The sequence below is a fragment of the Antechinus flavipes genome, chromosome 1, assembly GCF_016432865.1.
Source record: "Antechinus flavipes isolate AdamAnt ecotype Samford, QLD, Australia chromosome 1, AdamAnt_v2, whole genome shotgun sequence".
Classification (NCBI taxonomy): domain Eukaryota; kingdom Metazoa; phylum Chordata; class Mammalia; order Dasyuromorphia; family Dasyuridae; genus Antechinus; species Antechinus flavipes.
Window position 1 is genome coordinate 508,045,246 of NC_067398.1, and position 22,291 is coordinate 508,067,536.

A 22,291-nucleotide genomic window follows, 5' to 3' on the forward strand; every position below is an offset into this window, starting at 1 on the left:
GATACTAAGTGAATTGAGTAGAATCAAGAGAACATTGTACCCAGCAATAATAAGATTATGTGATGATTACCTGTGATGGACTTGACTCTTTTCAACAATGAGGTGATTCAAGAAATATAAATATATATAAAATACATTTCCACCTTAGCCATGTCCAAAAGAGGGGAAAAAAAAAAGAATAAAATTTGCTTTAGTCTGTACTCTGAATCCATCAATTCTATTTCTGACATGGAGAACATATTTCTTTTTTTTGGGAAGGGGGGCAATTGGGTTCCACAATTGGGTATATAATTGTGCCCAGGGTCACACAGCCAGGAAGTGTTAAGTGTCTGATATCAAATTTGAATTCAGGTCCTCCTGAATTCTAGGCTGGTGCTCTATCCACTGCGCCACCTAGCTGCCCCATGGAAAACATTTCATCATGAGTTCTTTGGAATTGTTGGTCATTATATTAATCAAAGTTACCAAGTTTTTCAGAGTTTATTATATTTACAGTAGTGTTGTTACTGTGCAGATTGTTCTCCTGTTCTCCATACAAAGCAGATATCCCTAGCTTTATCTGAGCAATGTGACACTTGGATGTTAGTAAATTTTGGATCATAACCACCATTATTACTTCTAGTAGGGCACTTTAGCATTCAGGTATTATTATTTTAAGTAGAGATAATGCCTCTTCCTATTCCAGGGCAGCTCATTAGGTTTGAAAATTCTTATAGCTGGATTCAGAGTAAGTAGTTACCAATTTTATAGGGTTTTAAGTATGTTTGTGTTTTGCCTAGAAATAACGCCATGAGACAAATGGTACAAGTATCCCATTTTATAGGTGGAGGAAACAATAAAAATATATATTTAGTGCTATACAGTATTAAAAATAATAATAACTAGCATTTATATAGTGCCTACTATGTGCCAGATACCATACTATGTGCTTTACACAGAACTGTGTGTAAATCGCTTTATTTGATTTTTTTAAAACCCTGTAAAAATAATTATTATTCCCATTTTACAAATGAGGAAAACTGAGGGTATAGCAGTGACAGAATTGAAACCAGTTCTTCAACTGTACCATTTTGCATTTAGGTTTTGTGACACTTCCTTAACTATGTGGCAGGGAACCTTGACTGTGGTCATTCCACTTCATACTTTTCCCTTCTTTCAAACTGGCTTCAAACTCATCATATAATTATTAAGTACCAAATATGTGCTGGGCACTAGTTTGGGGTTTCCTTTATTTAAGAGTCTTTGATTATTTATATTTAGATCAATTGTGTACCAATTTCCAATGTTTATGCTTGTTCTTCCCCCCACCCTCCTATAGATTGGTTAAATATTGCATATACAGAAATCTATGTGATATGTTTCAATGCCTATATAATTGTATACCAGAATTACTGATTGAGTCTTAATTTTCCCCAGACTCATATCTTAGTTATTTAAGCTATTTTACTTCTATTTACATTGCCTTTTTAAAATTATCATTGTACCAGCACTGATATAACATTGTTCAAATTTATATATATTTTTTTCCAAATAGAGTAAAGAAAAGATTTCATCCTACAGCAAAACTCCAAAAGTCGATAGGAATGATGTGGGGAAAGAGATGAAAGAGAAATCATCTATGAAGCGTAAACTTCCATTTACCATTAGTCCGTCAAGAAATGAAGATCGAGATTCAGACACAGGTAGAATATTTTTTGAAATTTTCTTTTTCTGATGAACTTTGATCATTTTGTTATCATAATTCTTTCTTTAACCTGTAGCTCTTTTCTCCCCATCCCTGTTCTATACTCATATTTTCCCAATAAAATGGGAATTTAATTTAATAGAAGAGTAGTTATGTATCAGTATTTCATAGTGTTAAACTGGTTATTTCTGGCTAAAGTGATAATTTTCTTATCATCTAAAAATGATTTCAGTCAAAATTATATGCAGTACTTACTAGGAATTTTTGTATATTTCAAATATTTACTTACTTTCCCAGAATGTAATGTTTTATATATAGATATGTATGTGTGTGTGTGTGTGTATTACACACACACACACACATATACACATATATACACACACATACACATACACATATATATACACACACACACATACACACATATACACACATATGTATGTATATTTTTATGGATCTCACTATTTTTGAAATTTTCTTTTCTGATAAAGCAACCTTGATCATTTTGTTATCATAATTTTTTCTTTAACCTATAGCTCTTTTCTCCCCATCCCTTTTCCGTACTCATGTTTTCCCAATAAAATGATTTGGGGTTGTATCTCTGTTTCCTTTATTTAAGAGTCTCTGATTATTGATATTTAGATCAATTACTACAATTGAGGTAGTAAATTGACAAGAGAATTTAATGATTTTTAAAGACTTCACTGAGAAATAGTTGTTCAGAATCTGTTAATATATTTTTGAAGCTCCAAACTAAAAAATTTTAGGGATTTTAGATCTGGAACAGATTAAACCATGGAGGCTCATTGTGGACAGTGTATCCATTCCCATTTCTAAGGCGCTTTATGCCTGACAAATTGCAATAAATTGCATGTATTTGGTGATAATATTTATTCCTAAATATGATTCAGAATGTATCAGAAATTAAGAAATCATTTAATACACTCCTAAAATTGTTGTTAAGATCACTGAACTAATTATTTACAAACTTACTGGACTTAAGACTGGGCAATACCTTAAAGACAAATAAATCCCTCTCCTCGTTTCATAAAGTAGGAAATTGAGGCCCAGTGAGATTAAATAATTTACTCAAGATTACATAATTTAACATAAGATTGAATAGCAGGCCAGTATTCTAGCATATTCTTACCTGATACTTTGTCTTATCCAAGTTACTTTATCCCTTAGTGTAAATTATTAGTGAGAGTTTTTCTTTGGAATGTTTTCACTTCATTAAAAGAAATAATCTTATTATGTACCTTCATGCACAAATGTTTATGTATTGCTTTATGTCATTCCAGTTGTATTTTGATCTTTAAATTTGTGATGGTGATGGTCTATGGAAATTTGAAATCCTCTTTACCAATATTTCATTATCTGTTTAGAAAATATTTTACATAGTTTTAGCATGTTCTCCTTTTATATTTCTATTATTTTGTTATTTAGATTATTATTTTCTTTATTTTTAAAGAACTTTATTTTGGAGATTTATAGTTATCACAGATTAGAAGAAATAAAAAACTTTGCTGGAAATATCCCCTTAAATGCTTAAATAAAATTTTGTATGGCAGAGTTTTTCTATTTTATATTAAAAATGATTATGTGTTTGTCTTATCAAGGATTGTGAAGTTTATCTTTAATGTAAATATTAAGAGTAAAATATTGAGACTTACAGCATTTCTCTTGTTTATAATATTTAACTCCAAATGCTCCTCTTTGAATCTAAAAAGGCAGTGTTAGAGAAATTAGGAAAATCCCTAGCATTTAATGCCCATCATTGGAGAACCTCTGATGAAGTTACATGCATGTTTATAGTGGTTATAATATTTGAGAAAGTACCTAGAGGCAATGCCAGCAAGCACTCCTTCAAAGACCCTCCTCTTTAATTCCTTCAGGCTCATTTTCTTTTTCTAACTATGGTCAAGCATTTCTTTTGGATTTTAAGTATTTTTTGAAGCTTAAAAAACTCCTAACCTTTTAAAAAATTGTTTGTATTGAGTGCTAGCCATATAGATAATAATATGCTAAGTTCTCTATATGTGAAGAATAAAGACCCCATCCTTGAGTTATAGTTCAACAAACTTTTATTAAGGTTTTTTCTTTTCTATATAAAGATACTGTGCTGAATGTTGTGCATACAAAGTTAGGGGAAAAAATATACAGTACTCTCAAGGACCTTATGATCTAGTAGGGGAAACACAACATGTACACACATGTAAATGTGATAAAATATAAGGGTGTATTAGGGCAAATAAAAATTCCACAGTGCCGTAAAATTTTTGAGTAAGGAGAAATAACTTTCAGCAAAGGTTCAGGGATATTTTCATAGAGGAGATGGCACTGAGTTAGGCTTTCAAGGAAGAGAAGAATTCCAATAGACATTGATAAGGAAGGAATTCTTTACTGTCACAATAGATGGTTTGTACACAAATGTATGGAGGTCTAAAAGTGCAGGATTATAGTAAACATCTGGTAGCCCCTTTTAACTACAGCTTAGAGACTATGAAGAGTATGATTATAAAATAAAGGTTGAAAACTAGGTTGGGGTCAGTATGTAGATGTCCCCTTATAGCAAGCTGAGTTTATGTTTTATCCTACAGGAAAGTTTTTGAACTTCAAAGGAATTTCTTTAATCAATCTTCTAAAAAACAGTAGGTAACAGTTACATTTTTTGGTAAGTAAAACATGTTTTGCTTACATGTAATAAAGACTAAAAATATTGATTATAGCTACTAAAAAGTAAAGATATAATCAGTTGAAATTTATTTTCATTTAAGAACTTTAATATTTGATAATGAAATGTTAGTGACTTTGGGCTTTAAAAAAGCTTCCAACAGAATACAAACTCTGAAAAGACTTGGAGTTTATAAACAGTTTCTTGAATAAAGACCTCACATTTAAAATATATAGAAAACTTTGTCAAATTTATAAGAATATTACTCATTGCCCAATTGATAAATGATGAAAGGATATGAATAGGCAGTTTTTAAAGGAAGAAATCAAAGCTACATATAGTGATATAAAAATGCTTATAATTATTATTGATTAGAGAAATGCAAATTAAAACAACTTTGAGATATGATTTCACACTTATCAATTGACTAAAATAATAGAAGGAGAAAATGACAAATGTTAGAAGGGATATAGAAAAATTGGGATGATAACAACACTGTTAGTAGAATTGTAAACTGATCCACCCATTTTGAGGAGCTATCTGAATTGTTCCCAGAGAGTTATAAAACTATATATTCAAGTGTTCAGGTTAAAAAGAAGAGAATTTAATATGTTCTACAATATTAATAGCAACTTTTTTTATGGTGGCAAAGAATTGGAAATTGAGATGATGCCCATCATTGGGGAATGGCTAAAGATGTTGTATATATGATTGCAATGGAATACTACTGTGCTTTAAGAAATGATGAGTAAATTGATTTTGGGAAAACAGGAAAAAACTTACATGAAATTATGAAGAAAGAAAAGAGCAGAAGAGAAAGTTGTATATAATAACAGCAGTATTGTTCAAAGGATAAATATAAATGATTTAGCTATTATGAGTTATATGAATATTCAAATAAGCTACAGAGAGCCTATGAAGAAAATGTGATCCATTTCCAGAGAAAGAACTGATATATGGAACTATGTCTTATGTAGTTACATATCTATATGGGCCAAATGTTGGCTTCTCTAGTACAGGTTTGGGCAGCATGGAGGGAGAGAAATGGTTTAGAAATGTTAGAAAAAAATTAATAAATGAAGGAGAGAGAGACAGAAAGACATATATATATATATAGGGGCTATGGTTCCAGCAGCAGAATGATACTGTTTTAGAAGAATACAGAGAGAATTATCAGCAGACTATTCAATAGGTGATGAATTCTTTTTTTTTTATTTTAATAACTTTTTATTTACAAGTTATATACATGGTAATTTTACAGCATTGACAATTGCCAAACCTTTTGTTCCAATTTTTCCTCTCCTTCCTCCCACCCCCTCCGCTAGATGGCAGAATAACCAATACATGTTAAATATATTAGAGTACAAATTAAATACAAAATTAGTATACATGTCGAAACCATTATTTTGCTGTACAAAAAGAATCAGACTCTGAAATATTGTACAGTTAGCCTGTGAAGGAAATCAAAAATGCAGGTGGGCAAAAATAGAGGGATTGGGAATTCGATGTAATGGTTCTTAATCATTTCCCAGAGTTCTTTCGCTGGGTGTAGCTGGTGCAGTTTATTACTGCTCCATTAGAACTGATTTGGTTCATCCTATTGTTGAAGAAATCCACTTCCATCAGAATTGATCATCATATAGTATTGTTGTTGAAATATATAATGATCTCCTGGTCCTGCTCATTTCATTCAGCATCAGTTCGTGTAAGTCTCTCCAGGTCTCTCTGAAATCATCCTCTTGGTCATTTCTTACAGAACAATGATATTCCATATTATTCATATACCACAATTTATTCAGCCATTCTCCAATTGATAGGTATCTACTCAGTTTCCAGTTTCTAGCCACTAAAAACAGACCTGCCACAAATATTCTTGCACATACAGGTCCCTTTCCCTTCTTTATGATCTCTTTGGGATATAAGCCCAGTAGTAACACTGCTGGGTCAAAGGGTATGTACAATTTGATAATTTTTTGAGCATAGTTCCAAATTGCTCTCCAGAATGGCTGGGTGTATTCACAATTCCACCAACAATGTATCAGTGTCCATGTTTTCCCACATCCCCTCCAACATTCCGCATTATCTTTCCCTGTCATTCTAGCCAATCTGACAAGTGTGTAGTGGTATCTCAGAGTCGTCTTAATTTGCATTTCTCTGATTAATAATGACTTGGAGCATCTTTTCATATGGCTAGATATAATTAGGTGATGAATTCTTTAATCAAGACAAGATACAAAGTAATCCTCAATCCCATAAAACTCCTTTTTGCTTCTGTAGTTACAAGTTACCAGAGAAGGGGGCAAAGAGTGCTAAGAATCACACAATTTTTCGAGTATTTATTATGATGCATATGAGCAAGAAAGATTAATCTGAACATAATTCCAGCTTATGTGCCAATTTCTTTTGCAAAGGATAAAAAGAGTGGGGTGGCTAGGTGGAGCAGTGGCTAGAACACCAGCCCTGAAGTCAGGAGGACCTGAGTTCAAATCTGGCCTTAGACACTTAGCAGTTCCTAGCTGTGTGACCTTGGGCAAGTCACTTAACTTCAATTGCCTCAGCCAAAAAAAAAAAATAAGCAAAGGATAAAAAGGTAGAGAAATTCTATGAAGAGTTCATTAAGGCCTTGAAAATTAAATGAACATATATTTAGTATTCAAGAATGGCAGAAAAACTATTTTGGAAATCTGATTCAGGATCAAAAATGAAAGAGACCAAAAATATATATTATATGGAAACCTGGTGTTATCAATCATCAAAATTGTAAATACAAAATAACATCACAAAAATTGAAATTGACTATATCTTGATAGGGTACAACTGGTTTTAGGCATGAGAGTTATTTCTAAATCATGTCTCAAATAATTAGCTTGTTAGAGCAAAGGGCAAAATCAATATCAGTTAGAAGAAAAATATATGAGGCCAGCACAACTAAAACTGCCTTAGCCTGATATTTAGGGGGGAAATGTCCCCAGATGGAAAGTGAATAAAAAAATTGAAGCAAGTTTCCAAAAGCCTTAGTCCAGTTAATCCAGATCACCTTGAAAACATTCAGAGATAAAACAAATGAAAAATGCAGTTAGTCTGTTGGCATTTTTCTAAGTTATTTTCTCCATCTATGACAGTGGAGCCATCACATTGGGACTATTAACATGCCCCAGTCCCAATCTTGCTGCACAAGGAAATAGAAATGTCATTAAAGAAAATAAAGATGAGAAGAATAGTTCAACTAAACTCCAGTAAGCATACATAAAGGTTTCTTCTGAAAGCAATGCAACTTGAGGGTACCAAGAACCTTGCTTCTCAAAGTATATGAAAGAGATGAAGATAACTGGACAACTGGAAAAAAAATCACAGAAATATTATTGCATAAAAAGGGTAATCAAAACTACTTTGCTATTACTGCAAAATCTTTGTAGATAATTCATACATATCACATTAACATTCTTAAAAATAGAAAGAAATATTAGAAATAAAAATATTAGAAAGATATATTAGTGTTCACAAATGATATTCTGTAGCAGACTACAATTTTAAATGTTCATTTGTAGATTACATTGTGTTTAGTTTAGTTTTGGAACAGGTAACAAAGCGTCTAAATTATTCAAAGTACAGCCTAACAGTTTATAGAGGAAAATGAAATGGGTGAAGGAAAAAAAAAAAAAACCTATTGTCTAGACTATGATATACACTTAGATAGATAATTTATTGACCTGGCCGTTAATACAAATAATGGAGATTTACAATAAGCTGGATGTAGAATTGAGCAGGAAAGTCACAGAGCAGATTCACTGCAGATAGGGTGATGGACTTGGAATCAGGAATACTCATTGATTCAAATCTGGCCTCAGATACTCATTATGTGATTCCAAGCAAGTTAGTTACCTATATTTTAAAATGATCAAGAAAAGGAAATGGCAAACTATTTTAGTATTTCTGCCAAGAAAACCTCAGACGGGTCATAAAAGGTCAGACACAACTGAAAAACAATTGAACAACAAAGGTAGAATGACTCTTGTTATATGAAAAATTACACAGCATTCTCAACAATTTCAAGTTTCTTTCTGAAACAGTGGTGCACATCTTTTTAACAACAGAAGGATATGTGAATGATGGAATAATATGCTTTTCAAATAATAAAAATTGCAGGTCATTCAAAGTGTAGTGGATAGATGTAATGGAATGTATAAATAGGCTGTGACCATGAATCATTTGCTTAGAAATGGTGTAAAAGATATCTTTAAAAGAGATGCATATGTAATAAAACTGAAAAATAATAAATAATAATGGGTCTCTAATGCTATTCTCTTACCCTTGTAATATTAAAACACTTAGAGGAAGATCCTTTGTATATTGTATGAGTCTCTCTGAATTGTATGTAGGAGGATAATGAACAAGAATCACATAGGATGATAAGGTTTGAATGAATGCCAGTTTGCATTGTACAGACATCAATGAAGTCTGTTAAAAAGTAATATTTTTTCTTCCTATTGCTACAACTGTATGATTAAGCAGTAATATTTTTCCTCCTATTGCTACAGTTATATGATAAAGAGAATGATAAAAGGCAAGAAGGTTTAGAAATGCCCCTTAAGTACTAATAATTATATGTTGGTACCTAATTTTCTCATATTTACCCAAGAATCCATTTGCATATCTTAGTCATTTTTACCATTAATTTCATTACTCATTGCTATTATCTCACAAGAAGGATAATTACTACTCTGTTGGACCTGATGTTTCAAAGAACATTTTTTTATGTATAAATAAGTGTCCAGAATCAAAACATCACTTATAGACCTCTTTAAATCAATTAAATTAAGTGAAATTCTCATGTCCTTTCTTTCAACTTGTTGGTGATTTTTTTAATTAGAAAAAAAAAAAAACCAATAAAACATTTTTTCCAGATCAAGAAATATTTCTAAAAATAATTTGAACTTTAATATTAAGTGTAATTTTTGTTACTATTTTGCTAATTAAAATTCAATAAGAGAGTTGTTAATAAAATAGAAAAATCTCACAGCAGGAAATGAATAAGCAAATTTAATTAATTTACATTGGAGACAATATGAATTGTATTCCAGGGCATAATGCCCTATGATACAGATTGGTAGTCCTAGGTATTAAGAGAGGAGGGATCCTAAATACTAAGAACGGAGAAAGTTCAGGAATCAGCAGTGAGAAGCTCAGACTGTAGCCAGAGAGCTAGTTCTCAGCAAAAAGCATCTAGTCTAGCATGCAGAGAAATTAGCAAAGCAGGAATCCCAGACCTTATAGGAGATTATACAATTCTTCCACTATGAACCAACAGAGCTTTGCATTTTGCTGGAAGGGCCTGAATCTAGCAGCTGTTTACTTTTGTAGAGACCCAAATCTAGGCCAGGAACTTGCCCTGGTCTTCAAATAACCCCAAGTGCCTAAGCAAAAAACAAAAAAAAAAAAGACAGTCATGAATTGGTAGAACCATTTGGAAAACAATTTGGAATCATGATTTTTTTTTTAGCGACTATAATGTTTTATATGCTTTGATTCAGAAATTTAACAGAGACTTATATAGTCCAAGGAGATCTAAAACAGAATGTTTTCATTGATGATAGAATATTTATAGCAATTTTTTTAATGTTACAAAAAACTGGAAACAAAATAGCTGCTCACAGCTTGGGGAAACCTAAAAAAACTGTGATATTTCACAGGCATATTATTGGTATATTATTACCTTACAAGAAACTAAGAATATGAAGAATTTATTGAAAACTATGAACTGATGCAGAGAGAATTCATTAAAATCCTGAAAACAATACACAGTAATACAACAATATAAATGGAAAGAAGAACAGCCAAAAATGCCACTGCATAATCATAATGACCAAGCTTGACTCTAGTGGATGAGAAAATGCACTTCCCTCATTTCTTTGTAAGAATAGGAATATGATACAGATGATGTCACAAACTCAATTGATGTCAATTTTGTTGAACTGATTTTTTCTTCCCTTATTTCTTTTTTATACTTTGTAACAAGCACAAAAGGCCTACAGATTATTGGGTGAGTCTCCCATGCTGAAATATTGAGAGTTCATGGACAAGAATCACACAGGATAGATAGGCATGGGCAGATTGTGATCTCTATTAGAAGAAATGGATATTTTTTAAGTTAAGACATTGGATGTTTTCCATACCCATAATGCTTTCTCCCACTATTTCACTTCTCCCTTCTGAAATCTCAGATTTCTTTCCAGACTCGGCTCAAGCATAGATTTTGCACAGTGCCTTTCTTGGGGACCTCAGTACCAGTGCTTTCTCCTCCAAGGTTGTCTGTTATTTACTTTATATTCTAAATAGCAGCTAGCATTTCTATAGTGCTTTAAGTTTTGAAAACTATTCTACAAATGTTTTCTTTTATCCTTATTACACTTTAGGAGGATGTTATTATTAACCCTCCTTGACAGATGAGGAAACTGAGTCCTCTAGAGATTGTTACTTGCCTAAAGGTAACCCAGCATGTTAAGTAACTGAAGCCAAATTTAAGACAGGTTTTCCTGGTCCTGTCTAATACACTATCTAGCTACTATCGAATTACCTCTGCCTTTTATATGAGAGGCATTTTGGTGCAGTGAATAGATTCAAGTTAACAAGCATTTATCAAGTACCTGCTATATTTTAGGGACTGTGCTGGGTATTTAGAATACAAAGAGAAGCAAACAACAGTTCCTACATTCAGGGCAGCTAGGTGGTACAGTGGGTATAATCCTGGTCATGGAGTCAGGATACCTGAGCTGGATTATTATGATGAGGAAATAAATATATAAATAAGATGCATTCATAACTATGTACAATTTATGTATGTGATAAATTGAAGATAATAACAGAGGGAAAAAATTAGCTTTAAGAAAAGCCGGGAAAGGCTACTTTCAGAAGGTTAGGTTCTAGCTGAGATTTGAAGAAGTAAGGGAAGACAGGAGGTATAAACAAGGAGAACATTCCAGTCTTGGAAAACAGCCTGTGAAGATGCACTAAGCAGGGAGATGGAGCATCTTGTGCAAGGAACAGCAAGGAAGCCAGAATCACTGGATTGAAGCATATCTGGAGAGAGATATAATAATAATATAAGTGTAAAATAGTTTACATTTACCCATCACTTAATGTGTGTCAGGAATGGTGCTAAGTAATTTATAGTTATTAACTCTTTTGATCTTCACAACCATCCTGGGAGACAGATCCTGTTAGTATCCCTTTTTTACAGGTGAGGAAACAAAGACAAGTGCAATAACTCATCCTGGATCACATAACAATAAGTATCTGAGGCTGGATTTAAGTGATGAGCACCTCCACTAGGATGGAGCTAGTGTCAAAAGAGAAAAGGGGGCATATATAGGAGAGATAGAATTGACAGAAATTGGAAAGTGATTGGATATGAGTGGGATAAGAGAGTGAAAAGTGCAGGGCTATTGCCTAAATTGACAATTGGTGTGTCTATTTCCTCTCCTCTCTCTGTTTCTGCAATCTTGCTTCTGATCTAATAAGATCAGAATTCAATGAAAATTGGTGATTCCCTGGCCAATAACAAGGAAGTTGGGAAGAGGAGAAGTTTTGTTAAGGTGGGGAAGATAATGAGTTCAATTTTGAACATGGCTGGTGATTCAGGACTGGAGATCTGGAAAAAGAGTGGAGATGGATCAATAGATTTGAGAATGATCTGTTTAGTAATAATAACTGAATCCATGGGATTTGTTGAGATTCCTATACAAAATATTGTAGAGGGAAAAGAGACAGAGCTAGATGAGGACACTGTCACAGGTTGTAGACAGAGAGGATGATGATTGAGAAAAGGAGTTCATTAGATTTGACAATCAAGAGATCATTGGTTTAAATTGATGAAATCTGAGTTTAGACTGCAGAAGGTTTAGAAGAGAGTGAAAAAGGAAATGTAGACACTAATTAGAGGCAACTTTCTCAAGGAACTGAATCACACACAAAAAAATTAGGATATAGGCTGATAGTGGAAATTCAAGTACAGGTTTTTTTGAGGATGAGGGAGACATGAGAGTGTGGGGAAGCAGCCAAAAGAGAGGAAGAGAATAAATTAATGAATTAATTTAATAATATTTAATTTAGTAATAATTTAATAAATTAATGAAAAAGAAGTTGAAAAATGAAAAGAGGAGGCAGTGCCACCAGGGTATATGATGTATTTTGATGTTGAAAACAAGCAGAACGGCTGATGGAAAGTGGAGAGTTAGATGGAATGTTTAGAGCCCTCTAAAAAAGGAAAGCTTTAGGAAGAATAGTACTACCCCCTCCAATCTCCCATTCACAGGAGAGAGGTGACTAAGTGCTGGGTAGCAAAAACTGAGTTGGTGTGATGCAATTTCAGGTGATCATCATATTCTGAATGGGTCATGATGTTGAAGTAGAAAAACCAAGCAGAGTTGCTGATGGAAAATGCAAAGTAGGATGATAGAAATGTCAGTTTGCTGGAAAAGATGAATGGGATGGGGTGGCATTGGAGATATGTATAGATAGATAGATAGATATACGCATTTTTCTATATATATATCTCACTACATATAGAGGGGTTTGTGTTGGCAAAGAGAAGGGTTGTCCTTTCATGTGAGTCAGGGAATAAAAGAAGAGATAATAGGAAAAGATTTCTGAATGATGTGAGGAGGAGGGAAGAAGAAGATCTCAGTAAATGGCCTCAGTTTTTTCAGTGAAATGTGAAGCAAGATTCTATCAGCTGAGATGGGGGGGCAAGGGGTACTATGGGAAATTTGAGTGGGATGGTGAATCATTTAGGAAGATATAAAAGAATTGCCTTGCTACAATGAAAATACAATTGAGATTGTGAAACATAAATTTGTAGTGGATTCAGTTAGCATGGTTTGTTCAGTAGCACATGAATAGGAGAAGATGGGAATAATCCAAAACAGGGACTTGGCAAAGCATAATAGGAGAAGGAAGAAGCAACTGCAAAATATGGGAGCAAGCAACTGCAAAGTATAGGATTTTGTGGAGTTGAATTGGTTCACCAAGTTTGATATAGGAAAGGGCAAAGAATATATAGACAGTACTTCAGTGATAGTCTAAGTAAGAAGAACTGAGAAGAGACAGAGGAACTGGAGCTCATAGTAAGAACAGGATTAAAGAAAGTGTAAAGCAAAGGGAATAGTAAAATGACAACAGATTATAATTAGATAAAGGAATTTCAGAGTTTGTGAAGGTGAAAATGGAACTCCTGTAGATGATGCCTTATCAAAAGCATGACTGTTTCTGTCTCGTTGAAGTGGTAGGTCATGAGAAATGAATTTAACTGCTCCTGCACTGTTGTATAGCCAAACTAAACTTCTTTCTATTCATGTAAGATTATCTATCTTCCATCTTTGTGCTTTTGTACTAGTTATTCCCCAAGACTGGAATGTACTCTCTCCTTACCTTTGCCTTTTAGAATCTCTCTTTTCATTCAGGAACCATTTTACATAAGCTTTTTTGGATTTCTCCTTTATCCTCAATTGCTAGAGTCCTCCTTTTGAAACTTTATAGTATGTAAGTCTTTGTATATATCTGCATTAATTTTATACTCATACTGCATATTTTTCTATGTATATGTCTTTGCATTAGAATGTAAGCTCATTGCAAGTAGGAACTGTTTCATTCTTAATATTACAGTTTTTGTACATACTTTGTAATAATTCCTGGTACATAATCGCCATTTAATAGATGCTTATTGTTTGAAGATTTAAGGAAGGAATGATTAAGGGAATAATCTGGAGAAGATAGGAAGGGAAAGGATCAAAAGCATATGTAGAGGTATGGGTAAACAGTAAATATTTTAACACCTTCTATATGATCTAAGAAGTCTTGATAATATAAAATCTCAAAATACCTTGGAAAAGGAGAGTGCTAAAAGTTATAACAGAATATGCCAACGACAAACTTATCTCAGTTCATAATTTTATTGGATTCTACTTAGTCATAATTTCCAGTTTGTGTTGCTTCATGTATTCTTCCTCCAAGGATCCAGTCACTACCTAAAAGTTACCAAAAGTTTTAGTGGATCTTTTGGAAGATAAAAATAAATTAAACAGGGATATCAGCATTGAGAGAGAGATAAGCAATACCAACAAGTTAACCAACAAAAGCTATTTAATATTTCAGCATGAATTTTCAAAGCTTATAAAATTTGTATTCTATTAACATAAAGAAACTTAAAAACTTAGATTTAGAGGTAGAAGCTACATCGTCTAATTCCCTTGTTTTATTATTTTATTTTATTTTTTGAGGCAATTGTGGCTAAATGACTTGCCCAGGGTCACACAATCAGGAAGTGTTAAGTGTCTGAGGTCACATTTGAACTCAGGTCCTTCTAACTTCAGGGTTGGTGCTCTTATCCTCTACACCAACTAGCTGTCCCTTTTATTATTTTCAAAACTGGAAGTTTTACAGGAAAATGATATCCAAAGATACTAAATGAATCACCAGTAATTAAAAATACCATCTTAAAAGTATTTTGTGCTTTTCAAAGTAATTAAATATTTATCTAATTTGGCCAAATATTGAATTTTTAAAGTAATTCCTTTTGTTTTTTATTGTAAAAACTTTGTTTTGCAGATATAGAGTAAAATCTTACTCATCAGCCACTTAATGTTGCCTGTTTTAGAGGATTAACCTTAGTTTTGCCAAGTATGTAATCATAAAATTCAAGAATTTCAAGATATACATATACACCTTTCATTCTGCTCTGCAATAATTATAATTATTTTTAAGTTTTTCTTATATTGAGCCAAAATCCTTCTCCCTGAAACTCTTACTCATTGATTTTATTTCTGTCCTTTGAAAATAGTCCCTTCAAGTACTTGAAAATTGCTACTGTGTTGAAGAAAGCTGGTAAATACAACTTTGCTTCTGCAGACTAAAGATTCCTAGTCTCTTCACAGTTTTTTCACCAGCTAGAATGAATATAATATTCCAGGTTGATTACATAACAGAACTATTTTCCTTTGATAGAGCTGTTTAATATAACCTAAGATGCCACAAGCTTTTTTGGCTACTAAATCACACTTCTAAATGATATTAAGCCTTAAAATTTCTGGGTCTTTTTCACAGTGGCTGGTTTCTATCTATCTTCCCATTATTGTAACTATGCAGCTAATTTTTAAAAAACAAACTTCATATTTATAAAATTTCATTTTGTTCACTCAGTCTCATTGTTCTGTTTTGCTAACATACTTTTGAATCCTGATTCCATCATCCATTATGTTAGCTAGACTTCCTAACTAATCCTTCAAGTTTGTGTCTTCTTCAAATATTTGAAGTGTAGGCCATTTCTCCTTTATTTCAAGTTATTAACAAAAATGAAGAACAGAGTAGTACCATGAATGCTGTGTCATTGTGGCACTCAATTAGAAACTTTCTTGGGTGATATAAATGCATTAATCACAACCTTTCCATCTAGCCACTCTGACTTGTAGAAACTTTGTATATGATGTCTGGCTCCTTCTGAAACTCCTTAAAAAACTTAGCTTGATAAGAATATGTGAATCACAATTCTTTGATCTAGTCAGTTTCACATCCAAAAACTTGACATGTGGTATTTCATAGTGTTGGAATTAATTCATGATATATCTGTGATAACTCATGCTACTTTACTAAATTGAACATTTGTACTGGGGTTGTAACATTTACTGACACTTTGTAGGTTTAAGTTTGCAAAGTGTTAAAATCTATTATTTCTTCAACTATAATTCGCCTCTATTTCAGAATGTTGATTTTTTTTTAAAGGCTTTATGATTTAAGTAGCTAAATTTTTCATTGTTGTCATTAATACAGAGCTTAGCAGGCTTTTCTGTCTTTATCCTTAAAAAAAGAAAAACCAGAAAAATAAACATTAAGGAATATTGTCCTAAAAGATCAAGTTAAAAAACAATTAGCTAGATATAATGATTCTTAATATCATTTGGTACCTTCTTCTTAACTATTTCCAATTGCCTCTAAATTCAACACTGATTTTTTTTTTTCCCTAGGCTTACAAGGAACAATTTTTTTGAGTTGAAAGTTTTCTGGGTGTGGTATCTTAACTCCAGTGCTCTAAGTTTCAGGGCAGAATGCCATCAATAGCCCTTGTTTACTTTTCTAATTTACAAAAGATTCCTTTCTTTCACTGTATTTGTATCCCCAGGACTTAGTATATAGTACCTGGTACATAATGTATCTTTGATAAATATTTGTTGGTTGACTGATCACAGTCTCAACCACCCCATTGAACTTATTCGCATTAAAGCTGATTAAATTAGGAAATGGTGAGGCTCCTCTGCGACTAATTATCTGTTTCATGTCTTGAAACCAAAAGAACACAGTTCGTTATGAATGATACCAATGGTCTGCTAAAACCATGTCTTTTTTTCTAATGAGAAAAGCATTTTTTTGCTGCTTGACTCACTTCTAGTATCTCTTTTTTATTCTTAAAGTGATTTCACTTTTTTTTTTTTTTACATCAACTTTGTTTAAAAAAAAAAAAAAAAGGCCTGTTAATACCTGGCTCCAGTTTAAATTGCTTTCTTTTGAAGGAATGGTTTATTGCTTCTTTATGGTCACTAATCCTCCCATGTCTGCATTCTGTTTATTAGTTATTGACAGAAGTTTTTGGGTTTTTTTTTTTTTTTTTAATTTACAGTTGAAGGAAGGGGAGAAGCCAGGGCATATCTAAGCATAAACCAAAGCTAGAACCTGCAATGCCAGAAAGAAAGAGCTAGAAGAGAATCAACCAAAGTGATCACACTTATACTAGCAGCAGTTGCTCCAGGAAAGGTTCTCAATCCTATCTATTGGTTTTCCTCTTGGGACTGACGCAGCTGCTGATGCTAAAAAGTACCCATAAAGTGGGTGAATTCTCTTTTACTAAAGTTGATTGCATTGATGAAAAGGAGGAAGAGGAAATAATGATGACAAGTAAGATGATTCCAGAGTGAAGAAAGACAATGGGATCCTATTCTTGTTATAGTTAATAAAGATACTGTTGTTGGAATTCTATCCTACATGGTGTGGTCATATAAGCAGTTTGTTCCAATATTAAAAAAAAATAGCTCAGACCTTTCAAGAAAATGATTCTCTTATACCTGTTGTCAAAGTTGATGGAACATCATCATCTATATTAGCAAGTCACTATGATGTAAAAAGCTATTCTACCATCAAGGGATAGGCAGTGGATTATGATGATCCAAGAACAGAGGGTGACATTGTTGCTAAAGTCAAAAAGGTTTCCCAACAAAATTAGATTCCTTCACCTGAAGTAACCCCCATGCTCACTAAGGATAACTTTGATGAAATAATGATTGATGAAGACATCATTTTGGTGGCATTCTTGTTCCCTGGTATGGACACTGGAAGAAGCTTATTCTGGAATATGGGAAAATTGAACATTTGTTCATAAGAAAGTATAGGTACTTTGTACCCGTTCCCATGGCTAAAGTAGACAACACTGCAAAAACAGACCCACAAGATTTGATGTCACTGGATATCTAGCTGAAGATCTTTGGCAAGCGCAAACTTTTGATTACAGTAGCCTATGAGAAAAAATGCAGGACTGGATTGCACAATTGAATATTTTGGTCTTCCATCCAGAGAATTCTGATTATGAAGTTAGTTTAGGAATTCTTAAAGGATAGAAGAAGTGTTATCATTATCAGTGACATCTTCAAAGGTACTGATAACCAAGCTTAACAGCTATATCAGGATATTATTAACAACATGAAAACTACAAATTCCGTCATACTTTCAACAACGAAGGTGCAAAATTCCTAAAAATATCTTCTAAAAAGTTGATTGTGATGAAGCCAGAAAAAATTTTCCCTCTAAATATGATCCAAAAAAATCAATATTTTAGATTTTCAGGAAGGCACTGAAGGAGCTCTTGTCAAATATAATGTGATAAAGTATGTTATGCCATTAGATGGCCATAGAACAACTTTCATTCAGGCTAATACATATGCTAAACATCCTTTAGTGATTGTCAGTTATACTGTGGGCTTCAGTTTTGACTGTAGAGTTGCTACTTAGTTTTGGAGGAACAAAATCTTGGAAGTTGCTAAGGACTTCCCTGGATATATACTTGTTGTTGCTAATCAGGATGACTATTTTTCTGAAGTGAAGGACTTGAGATTAAGTAACACTGGCAAAGATTTCAATGCAGTCATCCTAGCTGAAAATGCAACCATAGAACCAGAAGAATTTAATTCATAGGTACTCAGGGACTTTGGGTTGGCTTTCTGAAAAGGAAAACTAAAATCAATCATCAAATCTCAGGCTGTAATCAAGAACAGAAAAGGGCCTGTAAATATTGTAGTGAGTAAGATATTGACTCTACTAGGATGGGTCCCAAGACAAATGATCTCATTGGATTCTGTGTCCCATGGTATGGAAACTGTAAGCAGAAAAATCTGTGTATAAATTATGGGAAGAAGTATAAGCATAAGAAAAACTTGGTTATAGCCAAAATAGATGCCATTGTCAGTGATGTGACCAATAACCATCACAAAGTGGAAAGATTTTTAATAATAATAACGCTATTAAATCTAAAAACGAGAAGAAATCTTTGGAGCACTCACATTTTTAAAACATCACAGCATAAAACAAGACCAATGAAAAGCTTTAAAGACCAAAAGGAGAAAGGAAAGGGATATATGTATACATTGTAGTTTTCCAATGAAAAGTTGCTGAATGGGGAACCAAATAAGCCTTGTGGGCAAAAGGGGTTGAATATTAAAGCATTTGCATTGTCTGATTTTTTTTTTCCACATTGTTACAGATACAGAAGCATAACATTTCATAATAATATGGCTCAAACATTTTTAAAAATTCATCTACTTTTGTCAATAGAAAAATAAATAAAATGTTACAGTTAATAGGGTAAACTTTACCTCATTGTTATTAGTTACCTTCCAGGCCAGTTACACATGAAAATCTACAAGTTGTAATACCGAGTCACTAGAAAGTTGCCACCACTAAAAGTAGCTATTGAAATGTTTCACATCCTACTCATATTTTTATTTATATATCAGCAACTTGATTGCAGCTGATTACTTGACACATTACCTAGTTATTCTTTTAATTCGGCTTGTTTCAGCTTTTTAGATTGTCCCTACTTGATTTCTTTCAATGCTTTCCCTCAAAGTTTTCCTAATTTCCTAAATATTTATTTTCAAGTTTAAACAATGAGTATCTTTATAAAAATGACTTCGTGTCTTGTCAGCTTTTGAAAATGAAGTTTCCATTTTCAAAACAATAAAAAGAATTAAATAAAATGAATAATTATTAATTACTATGTGCTAATTGCTGAAGATACAGATAAAAGCAAGCAAGACAATTCTTGACCTTAAGAAACTTAAATTCTAAGGAGGGAAGACTAGACATAAAAAAGAGCTAGAAAAAGATATGGAAAGAAAGCATGATGTGGATGCCTCATTCTGGGCAAGATATAGAGGAACTCATCAGATCTTTGCACAGTGCCATTATTAAGTGCTTAATAAATACTTATCAATTTAACTTGTACATGTCTTTTACTTTTCTATTTTCTGTTAGACAAGCTACCTTTATCAATTACATTTTATTTATTACAGAAAAACATCATTTATCTCTCATTTGAAGAGATAAAAGATATTCTAGTTGAATGAATTTTCCAAACAACTAAAGTTTATTCTTATATACTTAACTAGGAATAATATAGCTATTTTGCATATAGTTCCACACCCCCCCTTTTTCTATATGATTCAGAATTATTGTTATAAACATCAGTGATAATATATATTCTATATCTTGGAGGACATAATTGTCTCCAATTGAGGCATAATTGCCTGTACGTGGAATTAAAGATATTTGACACCAATCTTTAGACTCTATGTGTTACATAATGTATGGCTCTGAGGAAATAAAAGATTATTTGATAGACTCTGCAATACATTAAATACCATCAGCTTCCTACTTCAAAGACTTCAAGTTTTACATGATTTATTTTAATTAAATCTATTCAGTAATTTGATAGTTCACTAAATTTAGTGGTTTTATTTGTTTCTTGTTCACTTGTTTTCTATTCTGTATTGGTTAAACTTTTATGTTAATTTTGCTTTTACTGCATACAATCTGACATAAAATGTTATATAAAGTATTCCTTAAATTGTCATTTTTAAAAGGATAAAGTAATTTAAATATACAAATCAAAATTCTGTAAAGAATAATTGTCTTGAAATATTTTAAAATATATTGTTGAAGACCAGATGTTGAAAAGCATTGAATGTGAACTTTCATAAAATAGTTATGTTAACACTTTTTTTGTATGTTTACCTAATATATAGTTCCAATTTGGAGCAACAGAGTTATTAACTAACAAATACTATTATTTTTGTGATTTTCTTTTTCTTTCTAAACTTATAAAATCTTTCTATCACTCAACTTCTAGTTCTCTCCTTTAGATTTTAAAGTAACATATAGATCTTGTATGTTTTCCAAGTTAATATTTACTACATACATTTCCTTTTCTCATTCATAGAGTTAGGCGTAAAACTTGATTCAATTGATAATGCTTTCTGACAAATAACATCTTTACAGCATGTTAAAATATTTAGGAAAAGGATGCCATTTGTGAGTACAAGTTCATATCATTTTTTGTAAACAGAAAATCAGTTTTAAATATACTCCAAATCATCCTTATCTGAATTCCATTTTTCATATGTGGTTGATTGTTTGGGCTGTTCTAAATTCTAGAGTTTAACTAATAATTCCTGATCTGGCTTAGATCAACGTCATTCAGGGAAGCTTTAAGTAGAGTTCAGTATAATTGTACATCAAAATGCAAAGTATTTTTTTCTGCACCTATAACAGAAGTTACTTAGATGCATTCTTAGGGTTTTCTAAGAGCATACATACTTCAAACAGAAGAGCAGTAATCTGCCATTATTTCTTTTAGACTTCAGTGATAGAAATGCAGTGACACTTGAGTGTTGACTTTGTTTACCAGTACTCTTAAAGTAATCAGCTTTTTTGTTCACAAGTATGAATGTAAATGGCTGATTTTTTAAAATGAGCATCTTCCTTTTATTTCATCACTCAGTAGATAATATCTCATTTCAATCAGTTGGTTTCTCTTCTGAGTTAAAAAGAGAGCCTACTTGAAGAAATCTTAAGATCTTTAACTATTTCCATACTTCTTCAAGTACGTTTTAGGAATATATCAGATGAATTCCTTTTGACTTATCTTAATTTAAAACCACCACCATAACAACAGCAATTCTTTGACTGGGTGGACTTTTTTTTTTTTTTTTTTTAATGTCAGTTTGTCATTTCCTGCCATGTACTTTTTTCCTTTTCTTCTGTCTCTTCTCATTCTATAGATTCAGATCCAGGACATACAAGTAAAAATAGGGGGGAAGAGACTAATATCTTCTTACAGGACATAAAAAACCCCCAAAATTCAGATAATTAGATTATCAGGTGTTCCTCCTTCAGCCAGTGGTTTTTGTCATATTTACATTAATAATTGTTATTATAGACTTCTTGATTCAAAATCAGTCATTTCTAACAAAGATGAAGAAATACATTTAATTGAAGTAGTGAAATCTTAAAAATCACAATAACTTTCTAAAATAAACTTGAATATTCTAAAATATTCAAGTTTTCATTAACAAGAAATTTACATACTTTTGCAAGCAGCATGGAAACATGTAACTCGTTTTCCTTATATGTCTTCAGAAATAATAAGTGGATTTATTATATATGATTATGTATGTTTCCAAAAGATATTTACAAATGCAAGGCAGTTAAGTTTCAATAAATTTACCCTTTTCATTATTCTTTCTTCAGTCATTAATTCTACTGTAACTGTAGTTATTGTCAGCTGTAACTTGCCCTCATCTATTTGCTTTTGAAAAGATAAGAATCCTCCAGCTATATTA

The 22,291-nt window shown here is 32.3% G+C and overlaps 1 protein-coding gene across 7 annotated transcripts in view; it reads left to right on the forward strand.

Moving 5' to 3' along the window:
* The window catches only part of ANKRD12 (ankyrin repeat domain 12), a 168,012-nt gene that overhangs the window by 63,786 nt on the left and 81,935 nt on the right, over positions 1-22,291 (forward strand). For all 7 annotated transcript variants that reach the window (XM_051970453.1, XM_051970456.1, XM_051970451.1 and 4 more), the window contains one exon: positions 1,535-1,682. In XM_051970453.1, the coding sequence (XP_051826413.1) occupies positions 1,535-1,682 (148 nt within the window). The remainder of the gene's footprint in view (positions 1-1,534; positions 1,683-22,291) is intronic.